The 25,068-nt window shown below is 35.3% G+C and overlaps 1 protein-coding gene across 9 annotated transcripts in view; it reads right to left on the reverse strand.

The window, feature by feature from the left end:
* LOC126814921 (peripheral plasma membrane protein CASK) overlaps positions 1-25,068 on the reverse strand; it is a 416,793-nt gene that overhangs the window by 280,654 nt on the left and 111,071 nt on the right. For all 9 annotated transcript variants that reach the window (XM_050540452.2, XM_050540435.2, XM_050540444.2 and 6 more), the window contains exon 3: positions 2,668-2,780. In XM_050540452.2, the coding sequence (XP_050396409.1) occupies positions 2,668-2,780 (113 nt within the window). The remainder of the gene's footprint in view (positions 1-2,667; positions 2,781-25,068) is intronic.

Raw genomic sequence — 25,068 nt, forward strand, 5'->3', positions numbered from 1 at the left:
CCAATCTTATTTCTTGTCAGGAATGTCGGCTATTCTTCAATTTCAGAGTTTGATTAACAATTAAGAGTAACGGTTGTGGAAAAAGATTCTTTTCAATTTATATATGTTTTCTAGATTTTGCTCAGATAGCAAAATTTCCACCTGTTTTTGTTTTTTTTTAAAATGAAATCAATGGTGTTCTGCTCCTACTGGGCTAATGAAGACAGGCATACGTCATACAGTGTGCTATGAGGGAAAATTTAATTAGGACAGTGGCACTATATGGCCCACTTTTTTATATCGAATTCCAACTGCCAAGGGATCTTTCACGTGCACGACAATAAAACTTTTATTGTTTTAATGTATCAAATACATCAATAAGAAACTACGTTAACATTTTTGTGTTCCTGAATCCAAGATATTTCTTAAAGTGGTTGAAAGTCATGTAAATTCTTAACTTAGGTCAGAGAAAGCCTTTTGAAACAAAGTCTGAGTGACTATATGCTGTTAATTGCCAAAGTACTTCGTGGACCAACACCATGATCGAACTGACCACACAGCAGCCTCTGTGGATACTCCTTACCATGTTAATGACGGTCCGCGACTTTAAATCATATAAACTAATTCTATCGGAAAAAAACAAATCAATCAACACTGTGCCTTTAAGGATGATGTTACCCTAAACGGCAACGACACCACACAACAAATAGACATTTTGATAATGAGGCTATTTCATGTTACTAACAAGACAATAAATCTTATCAAATTCTCATCACCTTCGATATGTTTTTTTCTTTTTTAAATTGATTGTCGCAATGAGAAAGATACGTTTCTATTGATTACTTATTGTCAGTCAATCAAATGTTCTAAATCAAGTTATTAAAATAAAAGTTATCAAATTCTCATCACCTTCAATAGGTTTTTCTTTTTTTAAATTGATTGTCGCAACGAGAAAGATACGTTTCTATTGGTTACCTATATTGCCAGTCAATCAATTGTTCTAAATCAAGTTATTAAATGAAATGAAATGAAATGGGGTTTAACGTCCTACTGTTCTGCTCCGAACTGGGCTAATGAAGATGGGCCTATGCCATACAGTGTGCTATGAGGGAAATTTTGCCTGGACAGCGGCACTACGGTCTACTCTTATATTGAATTCCAACTGTCAAGGGATGTTTAACGAACACGGCACCTTGGTTTTTCGTAACATCCGAACGACTAGACAACTGTACTTGTCAGGCATTTTTCAGACAACATAGAATCTTTCATGGCTTAAACCCCAGTGTAATGTACTCAAACTGGGAATCGAAACCATGTCAGTTGACTCAAAGATAGATCTTATGATACAACGAGCACACGCTAACCATTCGGCCATCCAACCCCCTGGCACTAAAGAACAGTAATATAACGTGTTATTTATAAGTCTGTATGAGACTAATAGAGGCAGGATTAATACTTATACATGCGCGTAGGGGTCTTTAGCAGGGGGAGGAAACTGAAGGACCCGGAGAAAACCTACAAGGTTGGACAGGCAACCGTACTCCTTGTCACATACCACCAGGGAATCGAAAAAACACCTGTTGACTTAATGACACATCTTATGATAGAATAAAATGATCTAAATGTGCTACAAAAATGATTCCAATCAAAATGTCTGCTTATTAAATCAATTATTTAAATTAATCAACAAAATAACACGCAAAAATTCAAAGGAGAAATAAACCAAGACTCAGAGATGTTTTCCGAGATTCTAAGGTATTAACAGACTGAAGAACAATCATTACTTTAAACAAATGGTTGAACTTGGCTTCACTTACAATCAAAATGTCTGCACACTTAAATCAATCGTTGAACTAACTCGACAAATACCATATAAAAGAGTTTAAGATAGTTAATCGAGAAACTAGAAGTAAAGACATCAATATCCAGTTGGGCCGATGATTAGATAACTAACCTTATTATTGATTTCAAGAGGAATTTCTTAAAGACTTCCCGGTCTTTAGTAAAATCATTATTACAAGCCAAACCCTCCTCCAGGCTGTTCGACTCCAGGCAACAGGGCATACAATCTTTATAGAGTTATTTCCCCTTAGTCTTTTGAAATAATCTGTAAACATGTTTTTGAATAACCTTGGTTAAGGTCCTTGGTTAAGGTAACTGCTCAGGGGCAGCTGAAAGTAGCTTTGTGAAAGACCGCTAGAATGTCAGAACACATCAGTCAACAACACTGATTTTCATTATTTACAAAGTTTTGATAACAAGGGAAATAACTCTTTAAAAATTGAACATGGCTCTGATTTTTGATAGGTTCCCCATTCTGACTTCATAAAAAATCCCAAAACAGAAAAATGGAAGAGAGAGGGAGAAAAATGGGGTTTTACAGCCTCTCGACTCAAACTAGGTCATTTCGGGACTAACACATGGTTCAATGTTATTTCAATAATTTGTTTGCGTGTAGGTGTCTTTAGCAGTGGGAGGAAACCGGAGGACCCGGAGAAAACCCATGAAGGTTGGACATGCGATCCTACTCCTTTACACGTACAACCGTGGAATCGTAACCACACCAGCTGACTCAATGACAAACCTTATGATACAGCGCGCACGCGCTAACCATTTGGCCACCCAACCCCTGATTTGTCTAGTTCTTTTCAAAAACTTTTTAACGTCTTACAAAAAATAACTATTTACCTTCTGTACTTAGACCTGGACTGGAAGTAAATTTGGCCACGTCCACCATTTTGACAGCGAACTGCTGTCCTGTATATTTGTGAAGACATCTTCGAACAACGCTGTATGGACCCCTGAAAAATAAAATATATATTTGTTAAATCAGTATTCATATTAAATGAATAACCTGTTGTCATCCAACCAATATTTTATCAGCAAATTGGGTTTTCATAGAAAGGATCATCATAGGTTTCCACAGTGGTCTCATTCCGTTCTACTCCACTATGCCTTGGGTTAATCCATAGGGTTTCCACGACTTCAAATTATCTGCCCTGGCCTTGTTTGTAGCTTGAGTCTACGAACCAATCCAAAAAACAGTTTACAAACCAGTCTTACCAATTAAATGGCCTTCGTTTCGTGTTCGTTTTTATAAGGGTAGATAACCTTATTCACGCCATTTACTGAATGATTTATGTAAATAATGTGTATATTTCTAATTCATTTATATTTTATTGTATTATCAAAATCTGTAGTATGTTTCGCTAATTTCAAATATGTATAACATCTATATGTATCACTTTTGTTATAATTATTAATATTCGTTATTTGTCTGAAATGTTTCATAAACTATTAACATTCTGTTATGTTTATTATTATTATTGAACTTATACTTTTTTTTCTTTTTTTTTTTTGTTGTCTGCAATATCACCTCGGTGGAAGCGGACGTTAAATAAAGCTATTTCGCACATATACTTTTAAAAGAAATGGAATAAAATGGGGTATAACATCAAACTGTTCTGCTCCAGGATAATAGGGCCATAACTGAAATAGTTACAATTTCACTTATCATGTACAACTGCAATTTCTACTGTACCAAAAGAAATGGAACAAAATGGGTTTTAATATCCTACTGTTCTGCTCTGGGATAATAGATACAGTTCTAAAATGCTAAATATATACTTCAAGGATCTGAACATCATCTAAATATTTTCTTAATATACTTAAAATATCTGAAAATCATTTAAAGGACTGAGGAATTTTGTTTTCTTGATTAAATGATAATAATTTGAGTTCATTTTAGCGTGGATTAATTTAAGCTATGGAAAACTCAACATTTTCAGAGAAATGCAAGTCACACGCAGGTTTTAGAACAATGAAATTTTCTTTCTCACGCTAATCTTATGGTTATCACGTTTCCACTTTCCTAGTTGAAAGAATCTTGACGGAATCTCAATAATTTCGTTATTATAAATGCGGTTAGGCTTCTTTCCTGTAATAATCCCAACAACATATTATATAATAATATCCGGAAGATCAGCTAACAATTCGAGATTTTGTAAGGGTTAAGATCTTAGATTACCCGAGAAATACAATAAATCTATATAACCATTATAATACTGATGTGGGAGTCCATCACTTGCATCCTACATTCATGTCTAAATATATCTGTTATTCTTAAAGCAGAAATTTCAAATTTTCAAGTTATATTTTTAAAATGTATTAAAATAAAGCCTTAAAATAGATGGTATCCATAAACAGTCCTACCTTGTTAAAGAATAATCCTATTAATCCTATAATTCGTTATTGCCAGCTGAGAAATTGGCAAAAATATCATTTTTAACTTCAAATTCCAACGTTGGAAAATGGCTGCCCCATGTTGTCAATAGCAAAACAGGGGAGGTAATTGTGTTATTTCCTGTGTCATAGATTTTTAAGGGTGGGAAATAATGCCCATGATCGTATAATAGTGAATTGATAACCTATTGAACAAAAGACATAGAAATAATTATGTTTTGACTTTCTTAGAAAATTTGAAATTCTCGCTTTAAAGATACTTTCCCTGTGTACAACTGTGTGATATGATGATATATTTGGACTAAAACCATTTTCAAACTAATTAATCTATCCAAAATTTGAATCCCTCTCAAAACTTTGTATTCATCAGAATGTATTTTTTTCGTTACTTACTGTCCATTTATAATACATATTGAGGCCTTAGTAAATTCTTAATTATTTCCTGTTGACTACTTTTGCCGCCATTTAATTGTGCCATGTTAAAGGAGCATTATGGAAGATTAGATAAAGAGTTGACAATTCTCTCTATAATAGTTAAAAAATTGATAACGTAAATAGAATATGCTGAAAATTACAGTCAAATTGCTCCACTCTGAGCATTAGCAATCAAATTTTAGACCTAGCCTCGATCATCATTACTAAAGTCAGTACGTTAAAAAAAACAAAGTCTCGATTATCCATTTCAACATTTAATTATCATTCACAAAATGTATTCGAATCGGCTAAGTATCGCAGATTAGCAATGGCATCGAGAGTTGATTATGGTTTGGATAAGTTAATTAATGTCTAATTAATAATTTAGATAACATATCAGGCCTAAAGAAAGATCTGTAATTGGCAGATTTAGCTCTTGAATAATGTATGTTTAATCTATGTCTGTATGTTAAACATTGATTTGGTTCGAAGTACCAATACCATAAATATAGATTTTAAAGTAGCTAAGTCTCTTACTCAATATCATCCAAAATACATATATAGAGTTTGTATTGTTGAAATGAAATGGGGTTTAACGTCCTACTGTTTTGCTCCGAACTGGGCTAATAAAGACGGGCATACGCCATACAGTGTGCTATGAGGCAAATTTTGCCCAGACAGCGGCACTACGGCCTACTCTTATATCGAATTCCAACTGCCAAGGGATATTTAATGTGCAAACCAATGTGTACACGGGACCTCGGTTTTTCGTCCCATCCGAACGACTAGACAGCTTTCTTTGATATGTGTATGGTACAGAATGACCAATTCCTCTTTAATAATCAAAATCATCGCCGTTTATTAAAAGTAAGAAAAGGTTTTTTATTAAGGTATCTTTTATTATTAAAAGTAAGGTAAGGTATAGCATTAAGGTATCGTTTATTATTAAAAGTAAGGAAAGGTATAGCATTAAGGTATCGTTTATTATTAAACGTAAGGAAATGTATATCATTAAGGTATCGTTTATTATTAAAAGTAAGGAAATGTATATCATTACGGTATCGTTTATATTAAAAGTAAGGAAAAGGTATATCATTAGGGTATCATTTATATTGAAAATAAGGAAAGGTATATCATTAAGGTATCGTTTATTATTAAAAGTAAGGAAGGGTATACCATTAAGGTATTGTTTATTATTAAAAGTAAGGAAAGGTATATCATTAAGGTATTGTTTATTATTAAAGTAAGGAAAGGTATAGCATTAAGGTATCGTTTATATTAAAAGTAAGGAAAGGTATAGCATTAAGGTATTGTTTATTATTAAAAGTAAGGAAAGGTATATCATTAAGGTATCGTTTATTATCAAAAGTAAGGAAAGGTATATCACTAAGGTATCGTTTATTATTAAAAGTAAGGAAATGTATATCATTAAGGTATCATTTATATTGAATGAAAGGAAAAGGTATATAATTAGGGGAATGGTTTATTATTAAAAGTAAGAAAAGGTATATCATTAAGGTATTGTTTATTATTAAAAGTAAGGAAGGTATATCATTAAGGTATCATGTATCATTTAAAGTAAGGAAAGGTATATTATTAAGGTATATCATTAAGGTATCGTTTATCATTAAAAGTAAGGACAGACATGGATTAACTAGAAATAAAAAAACAAAGGCGAAAAGTCCTAACCATTAGGAGCTGAATGATGATCTAGCCAGAACACACAACAGAACTGATAGACCATTTTCAGCACAGACCGTTTCTCTCTAGTCCCTTGCAAAAGAGACTAAAAAGTTCATTAATCTCTGTTACTTTAATCCGTGTTATAGCCAGATATGACAAGAACATCATTCAGGAGCCATGTTGACCTGCGATATACATGTAGTGAGGTAGTATTTAAAGCCCTCAGGGTGAATTACAGGTCAAAGATTAGATCCACTTAAAGGAAATTAGTGAAGGAATTTGTTTAAATTACGTTACAAAAAGTGCATTTTCGTTCAATAAGTTGTTCAAATTACTGTTGTTCTATTCCTGTATTAGAAAGTCTCTCTTCTCACAAAATTATACTTTAAAGTCCCTGAGCGTGATTTAAGTGACATATGCTGGCCCTTTCTATTTCCTCTCTTTTTGCATCTTTTTCTTGATTGCATCTGTCAACAAAACAGGTCTATATTCCTTCCAAGATAAATTCTTCATTGTCGGATGACGTAATAATATTAGAGAGATAGTGAGAGAGAAATGGGGTTTAACGTCCAGTCGACACAAACGAGAAAACCCACAACTCTTTGTCATGTATAACCGGGGAATCGAAAACCATGCCAGTAGACTCAATGACAGACCTTATGATACAGCACACACGTGCTAACCATTCGGCCATCCAACCCCCCACATAATATTACAACATGCTCATCACCATGTCTGTCCAGCCTTGTGGGTTTTCTGGGTCCTCCCACTGCTGAAGACCTCTACACACAAGCGAATTATTGAAATAAAATTGAATCATGTGTTAGTCCTGAAATGACCTGGTTGTGTAGAGTGGAGGTTAAAGCCCATTTCTCTCTCTCTCCATCGCCATGTTAAGTGTGTTCGCAAAATATGACTGATTAGAATCCAGAGAGAGAGAGAGAGAGAGAAATGGGGTTTAACGTCCACTCGACACAAACTAGGTCATTTCGGGACTAACATATGGTTTTAATTTTATTTACATAATTCGCTTGCGTGTAGGGGTCTTTAGCAGTGGGAGGAAACCGGAGGACCCGGAGAAAACCCACGAGGTTGGACAGGCGACCCTACTCCTTGCCACGTACAACCAGGGATTCGAAACCACGTCAGTCGACTCATTGACAGACTTTATGATACAGCGCGCGCACGCTAACCATTCAGCCATCCAACCCCCCGATTAGAATCCAAGTCGAAAATAAGGTAGAGTTGATATCTTGTTTTTTTAATTAAATGTTAAATAATTCATCTGGGTACATATTAGCATGGACTAAATTGTGAGAAATTTGATGCTTTCCGAAAAATGCAAATCATGCAGTTTCTTAATGTCCGTATCTTGGAAACATCATTTTCAGTGGTTACCCTGTTTCTTTAAGCACACTGTGATACAGAAATGCTATTAATAATAAAATGTCTTCTGAGTTGTGCTACAAAAATCAATTTCTAAAGATGAGTGAATGTATTGTAGAGTAAATGACATGATAATACCGACAGAATCAAGGTTAAAATCACATGTCAATCACTCCTGACGGGCGGATGGACACAATGAATAGTCTTTCATATCTATAGACAGTTTCCATATTCCACTTAAAGGGATGGAATCCGGAATATTGCTTCAAACATTTTAAGCAATTTCAGTCTTTGGCCAGTAAATGTCCTGACTAAAGAAAGTGAAATGAAATAAAATGGATATGAACCCCCTACTGTTATGCTCTTACTAGGCTAATGAAGACAGCTAACTCCAAGAAAAGTGAACAAGTCAAGAAATTCCAAAATAAGTAGAGGACAGATATTAATTAATTGCACATTTATCTTTTTGAAAAGTATCGAATAATCAAACAGATTATCTATGCTTAGTCTAAGCAGAAAATGTTCACAATCGAACTCAGTCAAGGTGTTGAAATACCTGGTAGTGAAACTATAAATCAAGGCGTAGGTACATATCGCTTACCGTCATACAGCCGAGGCTAGATGTAGAGTAACGGAATCTGCCGAGGTTTGCCGAGTGTAGTTTTGGGCTGTTTGCAAATGAGCTACAAAACTCTTCTCTGTTTGTTTAAGAGAACTGGGGTAGTCAATATTTCCATGTACCAAGAGCTTAAAGGCTCAATACAATATTCCAATTAATTGATGATACAAATTTCATCTTAACTCACCTAATTTAAAAAATTGGAAAAATTCAACTGAATGATTTGAAAAACCGGACGTAAAGCTTTTCAAATGTTACTTGGATTTAAAAATATTTTTAAACCCTCTGGACAAGTAAAATAGGATTTAATGGATAATTTACACAACAGGTAGGACACTAACACATCTAGTACTTAGAATAAGGCTATTTTTTATTTTCTGGAGCTGTCAAGCCAGCAAGAGTGTTATTGTCCCTTTAAGGGTTAGATAACTGGTGTTGTGTGTGTATGGTGGGATAGAGGAGGGGAGGGGGGTATGTATGGTGGAGGAGTATGTATTGCGGCCGGTCGGGGGGTTGTTTTCATTATCATCCTATGTGATAGATTCACTAGCCTTTGAGTGGGACCACACATTTTGACAACACGTAAATATCAAATAATCAAAATTAATTCCATCAATAATTATAGCCAGACCAAAAGAAAATGGAAATAACTTTTGTTTCGATCATCTAATTGACAGAAATGTATCATTTAGATCATGGAATTACATTAAGTCTTAAGAAATGTAAGTGTCAAATTAGACTGGTCAAGAAATACTGGTTTTCCAAAAAGGATTACCACAGTCAGACTGGGTAATGATAGGTTCGGTGGCGTTATTAACAACATCATGATTCACTTTACAACATGTATAAGACAACTACACGCAACTTGTCATGATAATTCGGTATTATTCTCATTCAAAGGTTTTGTAAAGATTATCACTAAAATAGTCTGGCTGTGACCTGTCATGGGTAACGCGCCACCAGAGCTGGTAAACATAAATAAATGGCGCCCCCACACAAACTCACAGAAATTTCCATAAAACCCAATGATCTTGTTCTTTTCGTAATGATTAAAGATCTAGCTTGTTGTATTTGGACACATTGTTCTCTTAAATCAAGGAGCAAGGTATGCTACAACACTGCCAATAAAAGATGATAAACAAGGTACAACTTTTATGGATACTCAATTACTGAGTTTAATACTAAGTGAAGTTTCGACCAGAATACTCTCGTCTTTATCAAGTAAATGATACAGGTATGTGAATAGTAGGCAAATATATACACAATATGCAACACAAATAACAATCAAATACAATTAAAACTTAACACCTTAAATTGGGGGGTCATTTACAACTAAACCAAAACAGCGGAAACTCTTGGTTTAGTTGTAAATGGACCCCTAATCTAAGATTGTGATTCACATGAGACTTCTGGCGTATTTCGCCAAACATAACTGATTAGAAATTACAGTAAAAACAGAAACGATTGAATGTAAATCAGTTTATATACATTCATATTACATTATTATATGCGTTGCATCCAATTGTTGTCAATTTCTAGGTCCCAAATATTAGCGATTTAGCTCCTTTAATGTATCAATGTAAGAGAGAGAGAAATGGGGTTTAACAACTACTCAACACAATCTAGGTCATTTCGGGACTAACATATGGTTTAATTTTATTTCAATAATTCGCTTGCGCGTAGGGGTCTTTAGTAGTGGAACGAAACATGTATCAATGTAATAATATACATAGACTATTAGAAACCAATTGTAAGGCTCTTAAAAAATATCACTACACAGGTTACAAAACAGTAAACAGTTAATTTCCTCTAAATTCAATCAATACGTTCAGATAATTTAATTATTAACATCCATAATCACATAACCTCAAGCCCGAGAACCAATAAAACTTATCAAGGTCGTGCAGGATGCCATTTATAAAAGCTGTGAGCTATTGCCCCTTTTCCTGGCAATAAATTTCTCCATACATGACATACTTTATAGCTCTTTAAATACAAAAGAGCGGTGATTATTCCTGGAAGCATTTTCAGAAACTACCCGGTGATATCCAATCACAGCTGGATGTTATGTGATAAGAACGTGAGCAGGAAATGTATTTTGTTTAGATTTAATTCCACAATTTCTGCTCTCAAGAAAGGAATCAATAATTCATTTGCGTGCAAGGGTCATTAGAAGCCAGAGGTAACACCTGGAGAAAAAATACTCTTGCGACTTCACTCCCCTTGTCACCTACAAACTCAAGACCAAACCCATAACCCATTTATGCTAGACCAGTGTTCCCTAGGAGCTCTGTGGGGTCAAAGAGGTCTGCAGGGAGAGAGAGAGAGAGAGAGAAATGGGGTTTAACGTCCACTTGACACAAACTAGGTCCTTTCGGGACTAACATATGGTTTAATTTTATTACAATAATTCGCTTGCGCGTAGGAGTCTTTAGCAGTGGGAGGAAACCGGAGGACCCGGAGAAAAACCACGAAGTTGGACTGGTGATTCTACTCCTTGTCACTTACAACTGGGGATTCGAAACCACGCCAGTTGACTCAATGACAGACTTTATGATACAGCGCGCGCACATGCTAACCATTCAGCCATCCAACCCCCCTGGTCTGAAGGGAATGTATGATTTTGTCAAAATACATTTTATTTCGTTCATATTTGTTTCATAATTTAAATTTTCTGATAAGGAAATGAAATGAAATGGGGTTCAACGTCCTACTGTTCTGCTCCTATACTGGGCTAATGAAGACGGGCATACGCCATACAGTGTGCTATGAGGGAAATTTTGCCCGGGCAGCGGCACTATCGCCTACTCTTATATCGAATTCCAACTGCCAAGGGATCTTTTACGTGCATTCCAATGTTAACACGGGACCTCGGTTTTTCGTCTCATCCGAAGGACTAGACAGCTGTCCTTGTCAGGCCCTCCGTCCTGCATCACTGACAAGGGGAACCCACGTCGGAAAATTTCTGATTAAGATGACAGGTTGGTGTTTATATTACACTGTAACCCAGGTAATTCTTTCACAGTCGTTTAAAGGAGCTAAATCGCTAACATTTGGGACCTAGAAATTGACAAAAGTGGGTCGCAACACATATAATACTGTAATATGAATGTATATAAACTGATTTACATTCAATGGTTTCCGTTTTTACTCCAATTTCAAATCAGTTATGTTTGGCGAAATAAGCCAGCAGTCTCAAGCAAGTGCAAATTTCCAGCGTCTGGTTTTTCCAGTCTACATACGCCGTTTGATTTGGTGCAATGTGTCTAGCCTCGTCCCTCAAGTCTCTTGATACATCTGGGGCTGAAGCGCATTATGGTACACAATTCGTGTACCAATGGTAAAATGTTTATTTTGTCTTAAATATTGGATATCAAAAGCCCATCTTTTTCCGGTAAGATCACAACATGAATGTTGATTTAATTTGACAAATAAATCGTGTTTTCAATGTTGGAGATTTTAGATAATATTGAGTTAGAGACTTAGCTCCTTTAATATCAAATCTTTGTTTAAAAATTCGTAAAAATCGTTTAAAATCACCAAAAATCATCTAATTTGTGCTTCTGTCAAGTTTAAAATTTTGACAATGAGTGTCCAATTTACAAGTATTTAATTTCCTGACCACTGTTCAAAAATTAATCATTATACATCATTAATCAATTGGGTTGTTTATTTTTTAACAGTGATTGAGAAATTGAATGGTCAGCTTTAAACTGGACAGAAGTACAAATTAAATGATTTATGGTGATTTTAAACAGTTTTTACGAATTTTTAAACAAAGATTGGATATTAAACAACTGTGAAAGAAATTAGTGCTAGATACACAAAATTAAATAATACCTGGGTTACAGTGATACAAAAGGGAAATATCAATAAAGAATTCCTTCAATGATTCGAAGAATATTATTTGTTTTTCTTTTGCCACAACTCTTCGTCTCTACCTAAACACTGATCAAGAAACACTGATCAAGAATTACTTTGACGAGAATCTCTTACAGCACCAATTACTATCCATCGGAAAACTCAGCAAACATGAATCCATCTTTTTATCAGATTGTTAAGAGAAGAAAAATTGAATTCATGTCAAAGGAATCGATCATGATTAGGTTACGATCACTTTCTCTCACAGTCAAATTTAATAACGGGTTAGAAAAATGAAGTAAAAAGTTAAAGATTGCGAGAGTCATCAATTTCCAGAATGGTCTCAAACAAAAAAAATGGCATTCAACTATCAATCGTGTAAATCGCGTTCATGTGTGTTCTTCTTTATGAATGTTAATTTTCCATGAACTGAATGTTGAGGAGAATGGATCTGAAAGCAATCAACCATTCTGGCAAACTAGAGAGAGAGAGAGAAATGGGGTTTAACGTCCATTTGACACAAACTAGGTCATATCGGGACTATCACATGGTTCAATTTTATTTCAATAATTCCCTTGCGTGTAGGGGTCTTTAGCAGTGGGGGAAACTGGTGGACCTGGAGAAAACCCACAAGGTTGGACAGGCGACCCTACTTCTTGACACTTACAACTGGGGAATCGAAACCATGCCAGTTGACTCAATGACAGACCGTATAATACAAGCGCGCACATGCTAACCATTTGCTAATCATTCGGCCACCCAACCCCCTTTCTGATAATCTAAATAGAGACTTGATAAACCTAATTCCTGAAAATCAGTTCATTCTGATTGGTTATTATCATGTTAATATAGACCCTGGTAACACTATAGATGGCTTTGTACTCTGCAGACATAGAATGATACAATACAAAGTACTTCTGAATAACCAGGACTATTTGTTCATAATGGAAAATCCATCAATTTTTCAAGATTTAAAGTTTACGTTCTTCTTTGTCTATTGGGAATTGGGTTATCAATTATTCTTAAGCCATTGTTTTATGTTATCTTTTGTTATATTTTGTTATAGATTGTTAATAAAAAAAATTAAGTAGGTGAGATGAGACTGGATTAATTCAGGCATTTTTGTTTTGTCTTGCAGAATTTTTTAGGACACACAAAAAATACCCCAAAGTGCTTGGTTGCTCTTTTTTCAAAAGGTTTTAGTTTCAAATTTTGAAGTTTTGAGATTAAAACAAAACCATCTTTCACAAAACCGGAACTGGAGTGGTTATTCATTGACCCAGACCACAAAGAATTAAAAAAAAGTGGGTAAGATGCCGGCTCGCTAGCCTGGAGGTCGGGTGTTCGATCCCTGCATTGGCCGAGAAAGTGCATCCAGATTTCCCGGCGTGATTCACCTTTGTCAGTGATGCAGGACGGAGGGCCTGACAAGGACAGCTGTCTGTTCGTTCAGATGGGATGAAAAACCGAGGTCCCGTGTACACATTGGTGTGCCCGTAAAAGAACCCTTGACAGAATTCGATATAAGAGTAGGGCGCAGTGCCGCTGTCCTTTCAACCTTTCCATTCTAGCGCACTGTAGTGTATGCACGTCTTCATTAGCCTTGTCAGTGCAGAACAGTAGGATGTTACCCTCCCCTCCCCATTTTATTTGATTTCCTAATAGACTTTACTGCCTACCTTATTGTCAAAAGTTAACACACAACCCTCCCTTTTTATGTAAAATAAATACATTCCAAAACGACAAAAACAAACCCCATCAAATTTAACCAAATCGTCACTTTTACATTTTACTCACATCGAGGAGACCATTAGTCCTTTAAAAAGCAGACATTATGTCATGTGATGTCATTTATAGTTGGGGGAATATATTGTCAATCTTTCAATAATGACTGATTTTATCGGTCATTTTAACTCCACGAAGTACTTACTCTTATTCCCATTTTAATTAAAGAAAATATATTTCACCGAACTGTTGGAACATTAATCTAGATGTTGATGTGACGTGAAATCAACTTCTATCACTCGTGACGGAAAGTCTGGACATCAAGCCATGATTAAAAGTTCTCGGGCGTAGCATCATTCAAACGGAAATGTTGAAACCCTTGGAGAATTAACTCCAAATATATTTTACATTATTGTTTCACTGACGGCGTTTAGATATATACTTTGATAAATCATCTTATGTCAATTCTGATTCCAACAGTATCCAAAAACAATTGCTTCAACTGAAAACTGTATTTTGTTCTTGTCTTCAGGCTGAAAGCTTTAGAATCCAAATCTCTTATGAAATGAAATGAAATGGGGTTTAACGTCGTACTGTTCTGCTCCGAACTGGGCTAATGAAGACGGGCATTCGCAATATAGTGTGCTATGAGGGAAATTTTGCCTGGACAGCGGTACTACAGCCTACTCTTATATCGAATTCCAACTGTCAAGGGATCTTTTACGTGCATGCCAATGTGTACACGGGACCTCAGTTTTTCGTCCCATCCGAACGATTAGACAACTGTCCTTGTCAGGCCCTTCGTCCTGCATCACTGACAAGGGGGAACCACGCCGGAAAATCCGGATGAACTTTCCCGGCCAATGCAGGGATCGAACACCCAACCTCCAGGCTAGCAAGCCAGCGTCTTACCCACTTAGCCACCATGACTCCCATATCTCTTATGAATGCTGGGATTCTTTCAATCATTATTTTTTTTGGGGGGGGGGGGGAACTGGACTCTGCTTCTTTTAATCATTGGCAGTCAAATTTTGATGTGTCTTGTCTGCTTTGAACATGGAACTTAACATTTTGCGAAGAATAGGACAATTTTTAGAATTTTCTCAATTTTGTAATAGATTTTCAAGAAGTTGTTGTCAACTTCTGGAATTATGTTTAATAATTTTTCAATTTCTTTTTAAAAAGTTTGTTATGTGGCGTATCTATTTTGAAAAATACGTACGATTACTGCAAAGGTATGACTATTAATGATTAGTTGACAAGTTGATTGACTTCTTAATCAACAGGTACTAATCAACTCTTTGTAACTGAGCCGAAACCAGATTGATTTATGATACCAGAGTCGCCAGTTTATTGTTTTATCAATCAGCTTTTTCAACTATCGAATGGCTGCAGCCAGCTATAATCAGCCGATTAAGATCCCAGATTTCATCGACTTGGTAGTTTTCACAAAAGTCACTTCAATTACACTGGACAGTACATCACAGACAAAATATGTCAATCGCAATCTACTTCAACTATTTTGACCCACATCGCAAACTTGAAAAAATTAAGCCAGTTCATTTTCACTACTTGTTAGACAGTACTTGATTTATCTAAATGACACGTGCAAATGGCAAGATATAAGATGGCTTCCTTTAAAGTAGTAGTCCAAAACAAAAATATTCAAGATCCACTTAAAACAATTTTTCTGTAAAATGTGCTTGTAAAAAAGACGATTTTATGTTAAATTTGTCTCCATTTTTGGTTAAATTTGTTTCCATTTTTGGTTAAATTTGTCTCCATAGACAATTTTTGGTTAAATTTGTCATAATTTTTTGTTAAATTTGTCATAATTTTTTGTGAAATTTTGTCACAATTTTTTGTGAAATTTGTCACAATTTTTTGTGAAATTTGTCTCCATAGACATTTGACTCTATAGACATTTTTTTGTTAAATTTGTCTCCATAGACAATTTTTTTGTTAAATTTGTCTCCATAGACAATTTTTTTTTTAAATTTGTCTCCATAGACAATTTTTCTGTTAAATTTGTCTCCATAGACAATTTCTTTTTTTAAATTTGTCACCAAAAAAAGAAATTTAATTGTTCATTTGCCTCTTAAATCGACAACTTTTGTTAAATTATTTTCTATAGACTATTTCTTGTTAAATCAACAGTTTTTGTTAAATTATTTTCTCTAGACTATTTCTTGTTAAATTTGTCTCTAAAATAAACAACTTTTGGTTAAATTTGTCTCTTAATGTTCTATTTTGGGACTAACATATGATACATTTGATTTCATCATTGCACTTTATAAGTGGAGAGAGAGAGAGAGAAATGGGGTTTAACGTCCACTTGATACAAACTAGGTCATTTCGGGACTAACATATGGTTTAATTTTATTTCAATAATTCGATTGCGCGTAGGGGTCTTTAGCAGTGGGAGGAAACCGGAGGACCCGGAGAAAAACCATGAGGTTGGACAGGCGACCCTACTCCTTGTCACGTACAACCGGGGATTCGAAACCACGCCAGTCGACTCAGTGATAGATTTAAGGATAAAGCGCACGCACGCTAACCATTCAGCCATCCAACCCCCCCTTTAAAAGTGGTATGAAACCAGATGGTTATGTCACCATTCGTTTGTAGGATCATACCCACAACTTGGATAGGTGACATCTAGCTAACTGATAGGCCTACACAGTTCAATGCTATAAATCCCCAGGTCAGTCAAATGCCTACAAAAATGCACAATAAATGCACAATCAATTGCAAGATCAGCAACTTTAAATGCTATTTATCCAAGTTTAATTCCCTAAGTGTTACTATTCTGTAACATCACAATTAATTGTAAAAGATAATCACATTCATTGTAATGCAATAATTAAATAGTGATTAATTAGAAAGTAATCATAAAATAATCTTTTAAAACCAACACTGCTGTAATTGATCCTATTGATCTTAGTCAGCAAACTCTATACAGTTTAAACTGAAAAAAATCACAGAGAGAGAGGAATGGGGTTTAACATCCACTCGACACAAACTATGTCAATTTGGGACTGACAAATGGTTCAATTTTATTTCAATAATTCGCTTGCACTTAGGGGTCTTTAGCAGTGGGAGGAAACCGTGGGACCTGACGAACACCCACAAGGCCACCCTACTCCTTGTCACGTACAACCGGAAATAAAATGAAATGAAGACGGACATACGCAAACCATTGTGCTATGAGGGAAATTTTGCCCGGGCAGCACGTACAACCGGGGAATCAAAACCACGCCAGTTGACACAATGACAGACCTTATGATACAATGCACACATTCAGCCATTCAGCCATCCAACCCCCTCTGAAAAAAGTCAGTCCATCAACAATACTGAACTTGGAAATGAAATGAAATGAAATGGGGTTTAACGTCCTACTGTTTTGCTCCTAAACTGGGCTAATGAAGACGAGATTGAAATAGGAAAAGAAAGAGGATAACAATTGGCCCCATTAATGTCAATAATAGGGGTTTCATATTGAAATTATCTGAGAGTCTATCAATTTTTGACATATTTTGCTTTAAGTAATAGGACAAATTATAAAATTCATCACAATTGTTAAATATATTTTGAAGTGCTAACTGCATCTATATATAGTGTCTATGGTTAATTCTTGGAAATTCTAATTCTATCGCATGTAAATTGACTCACAGGGAAGTTCTCCAGCAGGTAATATTCAATCGCATGTGAATTGACTGACAGGGAAGTTCTACAGTAGGTAATTTTCACTACCTGTAAGTCTCGCTTTAAAAACTTCACATCTTCTGAGACAAATTTAGCAAGTTAGCAAATGTCAGTCTAATTCTACTGGTAGACATCTACAGCTATCAATTTGTATCATAATGGTAATAGCAGTCAATATTAATGAAAAGATTTTTTGGTATTAAATGTTTACCGTTGTTTTTATTACTATCCACTGCCATTAGTTTATCATACTAAACACACATAATAATGGTAGAGACGTCAATAAAACTGGCTAAAGACATTAGCCATAAAAATCTGACTGTAGAGAATGTCTTAAAGGGATAAAATCATCTTTAATAGGAGAGAGAGAAATGGGATTTAACGTCCACTCGACACAAATAAGGTCATTTCGGGACTAACATATGGTTCAATTTTATTTCAATAATTCGCTTGCACATAGGGGTCTTTAGCAGTGAGAGGAAAACGGAGGACCTGGAGAAAACCCACGAGGTTGGACAGACGACCCTACTCCTGGTCATGTACAACCGGGAAATCAAAACCATGCCAACTGACTCAATGACAGACCTTATGATACTGCGCGCATGCGCTAACCCAGTGATTCTCAACCGGTATGCCCCGAGATCTTCCTAAGTGTGCCGCAAAATTTCGAACGGCACACTAAGACAATGTGAAAAACAATTGAGTGTTCATTGGTGTCTACTGATAAGTTCATAGCTGTGTTTTACTTCATTTAGTTTGAGTCATTATATGCCTATGACTAGTCTTTGTCTACCATTGTATGACGTCTGACTTACCATGTTTATATTTTGCAAAATTATTTAGCCAGGTGTGCCGCTATTTTTTCAAGTGTTCCAAAAAATGAAATGGGGTTTAGCGTCCTACTGTTTCAAGGGTTTTGGCAAAAAAAAGTTGAGAACCACTGCGCTAACCATTCGGCCGTCCAACACCCCTATAATGGTAGAGATAAACAAAATCTTAAATTTGTACGAAATGAAATGAAATGAAGACGGGCATACGCCATACAGTGTGCTATGAGTGAAATTTTGCCCGGGCAGCGGCGCTACGGCCTACTCTTATATCGAATTCCAACTGCCAAGGGATCTTTTACGTGCACGCCAATGTGTACACGGGGCCTCGGTTTTTCATCCCATCCGAATGACTAGACAGCTGTCCTTGTCAGGCCCTCCATCCTGCATCACTGCATCTGAATGAACTTTCTCGGCCAATGCAGGGATCGAACACCCGACCTCCAGGCTAGCGAGCCAGCATCTTACCCACTTAGCCACGTGATCCCCAAATTTGTACGATACGTGTCAACTTTATCAATTAACCCTCATTTAATAAATTTATAGGGTTCTGCCAAAATCGTAAGAAAAGCTATGTTATACTTCTGCTAACAGCATCACAACATGACACTAAACATATTCAATTTCCGTACAATTACCCAGTTATTTTTACAATATTTGTTTTACCAAATATTCATTTAGGAACACTTAAGACACTTCTAAATATGGAACAGGAACCATTAAAAGCATACAACTTTGTAAAAACATAATGTTTTATATTTTAAGCAAGGCATAGATTTTAAATTGATTTCTTTGCAGGGATCTCGAGAATAAGAGACACAGCTATTCAACAGTCTTAAATAACGGCAAGCACTTTAATTTCGGTCTTACACTAAGTAAACATTTGAAGGGTGAGAAATGCTGTCAAGACGTTCTGTCGCGTAAATCTCCCAAGATTTGCAACTGGAAGGAAGTCTGTAATTACTTGCCGTAATCTCTGGAGTAAAATCAATAAATAATTGCGAAAATGATAGATTGTTGAAGTTTTTCGTATGTTTTATTAAGACAATGGTTCAAATTCTTTGTATAATAACAGAGTTTGAAAATCTCACTATTTTGTATAATTGAATGGTTGCATGAAATATGACCTTCGTTGTTCAAACTGATAATGTTTCCACTAAATAGTTTATTGTATGTTAAAGTAGCTAAGTCTTTAACTCAATATCATCAAAAATCTTCGACATTGAAAACACGAATTATTTGTCAATTCAAATCAACATTGGTCTTGTGATCTTACAGGGAAAAGATGGGCTTCTGATATCCAATATTCAAGACAAAATAAACATTTTACCATTGGTACACGAATCGTGTACCATAATGCGTTTTAGCGCCATTTGGAACAATTGACTCAAAGAACGCGGCTAGACATATCCCACAAGTCATGTGAAATGGTGACGCTATATTCTTATCTGGAGAGCATGCGCAATAAATATCATCGGTGTAGACTGGAATAACCAGACGCTAAAGACTGCCATTCAATTGAGACTTCTGGCGTATTTCGCCGAACATAACTGATTAGAAATTATAGTAAAAATGGAAACGGTTGAATGTAAATCAGTTTATATACATTCATATTACATTATTATAAGCGTTGTGACCCATTTGTGCCAATTTCTAGGTCTCAAATATTAGCGATTTAGCTCCTTTAAATGTCACTATTCTGTTAAAAATGTAGAAGATAGCAGAAAGATGGAATGAGGATAAACAGACTATTTTCCTTCTCCAAAATAATGAAAACACGGGTGGGGATGTGGGTGGGGGTGTGCGTGGGTGAAATGGTTTCAGACATTGATGGTATCATAAAACGGATGGTATCATAAAACGGATGGTATCAGCGAGAGATTAAAATCTTTCATAATACATTGAGAGAGAGAAATGGGGTTTAATGTCCACTCAACACAAACTAGGTCATTTCTGGACTAAAACATGGTTCGATTTTATTTCAGTAATTGGCTTGCTAGTATGGGTCTTTAGCAGTGGGAGGAAACCGCAGGACCCAGAGAAAACCCATGAGGTTGGACAGGCGACGCTACTCCTTGTCACATACAATCGGGGAATTGAAACCAAGCCAGTTGACTCAATGACAGACTTAATGATACAGCGCGCACATGCTAACCATTCAGCCATCCAACCCCCCTCATAATAAATTGAACTGGTTGGTTTCAAAACCTCTTCATGGTAAAGCAATTCTACATTCCATTTCAAGGCACCATAATTACTTTGACCAAAGACAAGTTATGTAGTGACATGTTTGCTCCATCCAAAAAACTAACACTTTTTCCTTGCCAGCAGATTGTCTTTTCTGCACCAGTGGAAAACAGGTTGGGAAATCCTAAGGTGCTTTATCAGCAACACTGTAAACAAACTCTGGTGGACATCCTGGTTACAGTGAGCTGCCACAGTGGTTCCCTCAAATACAGAGAAACATTACTGCTTTTTAACATCTAGTCCACTGGGCGTCCTCGCTAGAGATAAATGAAATGAAATTAAATGGGGTTTAACGTCCTACTGTTCTGCTCCTATACTGGGCTAATGAAGACGGGCATACGCCATACAGGGTGCTATGAGGGAAAGTTTGCCCGGGCAGCGGCATTTTGAAGTAAAAGGCCTAGCTGATATTAAACATACATTATGTAAGATTTAGATAAAGGGCTAGCCATTCTTGCTATAATAGTTCGAAAATAGATAATGTAAAATGAATAATTTGAAAATTTCATTCAAATTACTCTATTGCGAGCGAAGATATTACCCTTTGAACGTTTGATAAGACTTGTGCATTAATTTCAACCACCATACTGGTTGTTCGAAGCTAAGTCACACTCCTCCATTTTTAAATTAAATCAAAATATGGCTGAATCGTTCTAATCTATTTCATATCGGAGAAATCCGATGGCATTGAGAGTTAAATATGGCCTGGATCAGTTAATTAATGTCTAATTAATCATTTAGAAAACATTTCAGTCTTAAAGAAATCGGCCGATTTAGCTCTTGCATAATATACGTTTAACACTTTTTTCTATAAAAAAGAATCCCTGCATCTTCCTTTGCCCTTTTAAGTTGGTCTATCGGCCTCTTACATTTGTTCTCATTATAAGAATATCTCTTGTTAAGCACACATTAATCTTGTCCGTTGGCAAAATGCAATAGTGAATTCAAGCAGCTGTAATTCCAGAACCCTGAATGACATTAAATTTAGAATTATTGAGGTATTATGTTAACCTAAGTTAAATGTGCCGTTAATAATTTATAACTATGTGTATTACGATATCAACACTACTGCCTAATACACCGTTACTTTAGTAAGCTTCTGTACATCACTTAACGAGCTGCGATGAAATCTATCATGTCAATATAATTTTGACGTGCATCATCTTTGATCATTTCAGGATTATCCCAAGGCAATATTTTTTTCATGCTCAGGAGAGCTTATTTAACAACCAACCGTTTTGTTTCATCTACCATACAAGGCTAGCCTAACTTCTCGTCATCACAATACTTTGGTTATTTTAAGACCATTTTACCCAGACAACCGCATTTTCTAACTATTCTTATTGAAATGGGAGGAGTTGAATGGCCGAATGATTCAATTTCATTTCAATAATTCGCTTACGCATAAGGGTCTTTAGCAGTGGGAGGAAACCAGAGGGTCCGGAGAAAACCCACGAGGTTGGACAGGCGACCCTACTCCTTGTTACATAAAACCAGGGAATTGAAACCATGCCAGTTGACTCAATAACAGACCTTATGATACAACGTGGGCACGTGCGCTCTAACCATTCAGCCCCCCCCCCCCCCTAATGATTGGAAGAATATTAATATGTTTTGGTTTGTTAAGAACTCCTTCAGCCTTTTTGATTATTTATGTTGTATGGGTTTTCCTGTCTTTATGTGGGCCTTTTGTTATTTTTCTGATTTGTCCGCAGAGTCTCCACATTAAGCTATTACATCAAAATATCTACACTTATAAAAAGGAGTTCACAAAAACTACAACAAATAATTACAACAACAATACCTACCCTAGACAAGTGTGAACATTTTCCGAGCAAGGACATGGCGGAGGGGGGAATCTATATTCTCGGACAGCAGACTCTATGAAAGATGTTCGAATAACCATGGCGAACAAACACAGTATTATATATTATCCAATTCACATCCAATTACTACAGTTATCTATAACAATACTAATAATCCAACTCAGGTGGGATTTGAAGAAAAAGAAGTAATATTCATCATAATTGATTTTATCCATAATAAAATTCTTTTCACACACAGCTCATAAATTGGCAGTCCCACATCCGTCAAATGAAAGAAATCCGCTTAAATGCTTTTAAATTTCGCGAACTGATGAATTGTGTAAAAATATCTGCATCTGTAGAAAGATAATCTGTTATGCATGTAATGGTCATCATTTCTTAATCAATTATTGTGACTTAAGTTTTCTTGTTCAACAGCTACACTTATTTAATTTTAATATAAATTGCTATCCATTTTATTTTGTTCCAAATCGTTCATGACAGAAATTACGAAAATTTTCTCTGTTATTGTTTACGTTTCTGCATTCTATTTTATCATAAATGTAACAGAAATAATATTCATTTTACTGAATTTCACTGTTGCAATTTCATCCGTTTATTTATTTATTCAACTGATTTCATGGCTATACTTTTTCCATCATCCAGCTGGAGTTTCACTGGTAATTAATGCGTGTAGCGATCACTGATTATTAATACGTGTAGCGAATTCTCTTCACACTGTGCACACGATGCAGAAACTATATGATTTTGTGCAATTCTCACATATATCATTAATATATTTCTACAACTTTAAAAAAAAACGCTGGTACATCCAAACTCATAAAATGTTTTATTTTCATTACATTTTGACATTTATTCAGCTATTCCAATTTTTTCTATAACTCTAAAACATTAATCATTCATTCAATGTGAATTAATACGCGTATATTCACCAGTTTCTGCTTGTAGATACGCATATATCATAAACAGAAGCTATCTGTTATGTTTGTGATATAAAACACAAATTTATATGGAAAACAATCACTGGGTTTATTTCACACTACGTTTCAACGAGTTCCTCTTGTCGTTCTCAAATAAGTAATGACAGTATAATGTTTGTAAAAAATATAAATCCATATTCTAGAACATCTCATACCACTTGTTAGTGCTAACAGTCTTTGTTGCTGTTGTATAGCTTGTGGATCCGAATAAATCAAGAATAAAAATTTATGTGATGTAGAAATATAAATCCAAAGGTATTCTTATATATTCTTGAACATCGTATACCACTTTTTAAAACAAACAATTTTTGTTGCTTCTGTATCAAAATCTACCATCTATTATATAGAAAAATAAATCCACAGTCAAACTGACAAATATACCTACAAGTAGTGTTAAAAATATATTTTGTTCTAGAAATGTTAACAATTTATATGTCAATCCATCCTATTAACCATTGTCATCACATTTTCATGGTATTTTCAGAATTAAACTGACCAGATGTTACATGAACTATATCAGCATTACCATAATATACATTCTAGTCAACTTGTCTCTCATTTAATTCAAAATGAATGGATTTTGTATACAACTTTAATTAGGAACAGTTTATTTTCTGATTGCTTCCTCCATTATCATTCAAAATGGGTGTCTACATAACACTTTTTGAAATTGTTTTAGCAAAATCATTATAGTTTTTGATCAATAAATTCAGGGAACTTTAGATTCATTAACCTCGTGGAATATCTTTCACACCTATAATACAGATATATTAAATTTCAGAAAGTTGATCCATGTCATTTAAAGTTTTCAAATCTAAAATATCTATGAAAACTTGATATTGAGAGAGAGAGAGAAAAGGGGTTGAACGTCCAGTAGACACAATCTAGGTCATTTTGGGACTAACATATGGTTCAATTTCATTTCAATAATTTGCTTGCATGTAGGAGTCTTTGGCAGTGGGAGGAACCCGGAGGAGTTGGAGAAAACCCACGAGGTTGAACAGGCTACCCTACTCCTTGTCATGAACAACCGGAGAATTGAAACCACACCAGTTGACTCAATGACAGATCTTACGATACAGCGCGCACTTTGCTAACCATTCGACCATCCAACCTCCCTATTTGAAAATAAAGATGGGTGTACAAAAATCATACATGAAATGAGGGTCTAACATCCTACTATTCTGCTCCAACTGGGCTAAAGAAGATTGAAAAATGATACAACTCTGGTTTATATCCGTAATTTTTTAATCAACTCAACTTCAACACAAAGACAATCAACCTCAAATTCCAATAATTTTTATATCAGTTAACACAAAGACAATCACCTCAAATTCCAATCATTTTAAATCAGTTAACACAAAGACATGCACCTCAAATTCCAATAATTTTAAATCAGTTAACACAAAGACAATCACCTCAAAATCTAATAATTTGAAATCCTTTAACACAAAGACAATCACCTCAAATTCCAATAATTTTTAAATCAGTTAACACAAAGACAATCACCTCAAATTCCAATAACTCCAATACTTTTGAAATTACCAATCCTACATGTAACCAAATAAAATAAA

The sequence above is a fragment of the Patella vulgata genome, chromosome 1 (genome assembly GCF_932274485.2).
Source record: "Patella vulgata chromosome 1, xgPatVulg1.2, whole genome shotgun sequence".
In the NCBI taxonomy this organism is placed as follows: domain Eukaryota; kingdom Metazoa; phylum Mollusca; class Gastropoda; family Patellidae; genus Patella; species Patella vulgata.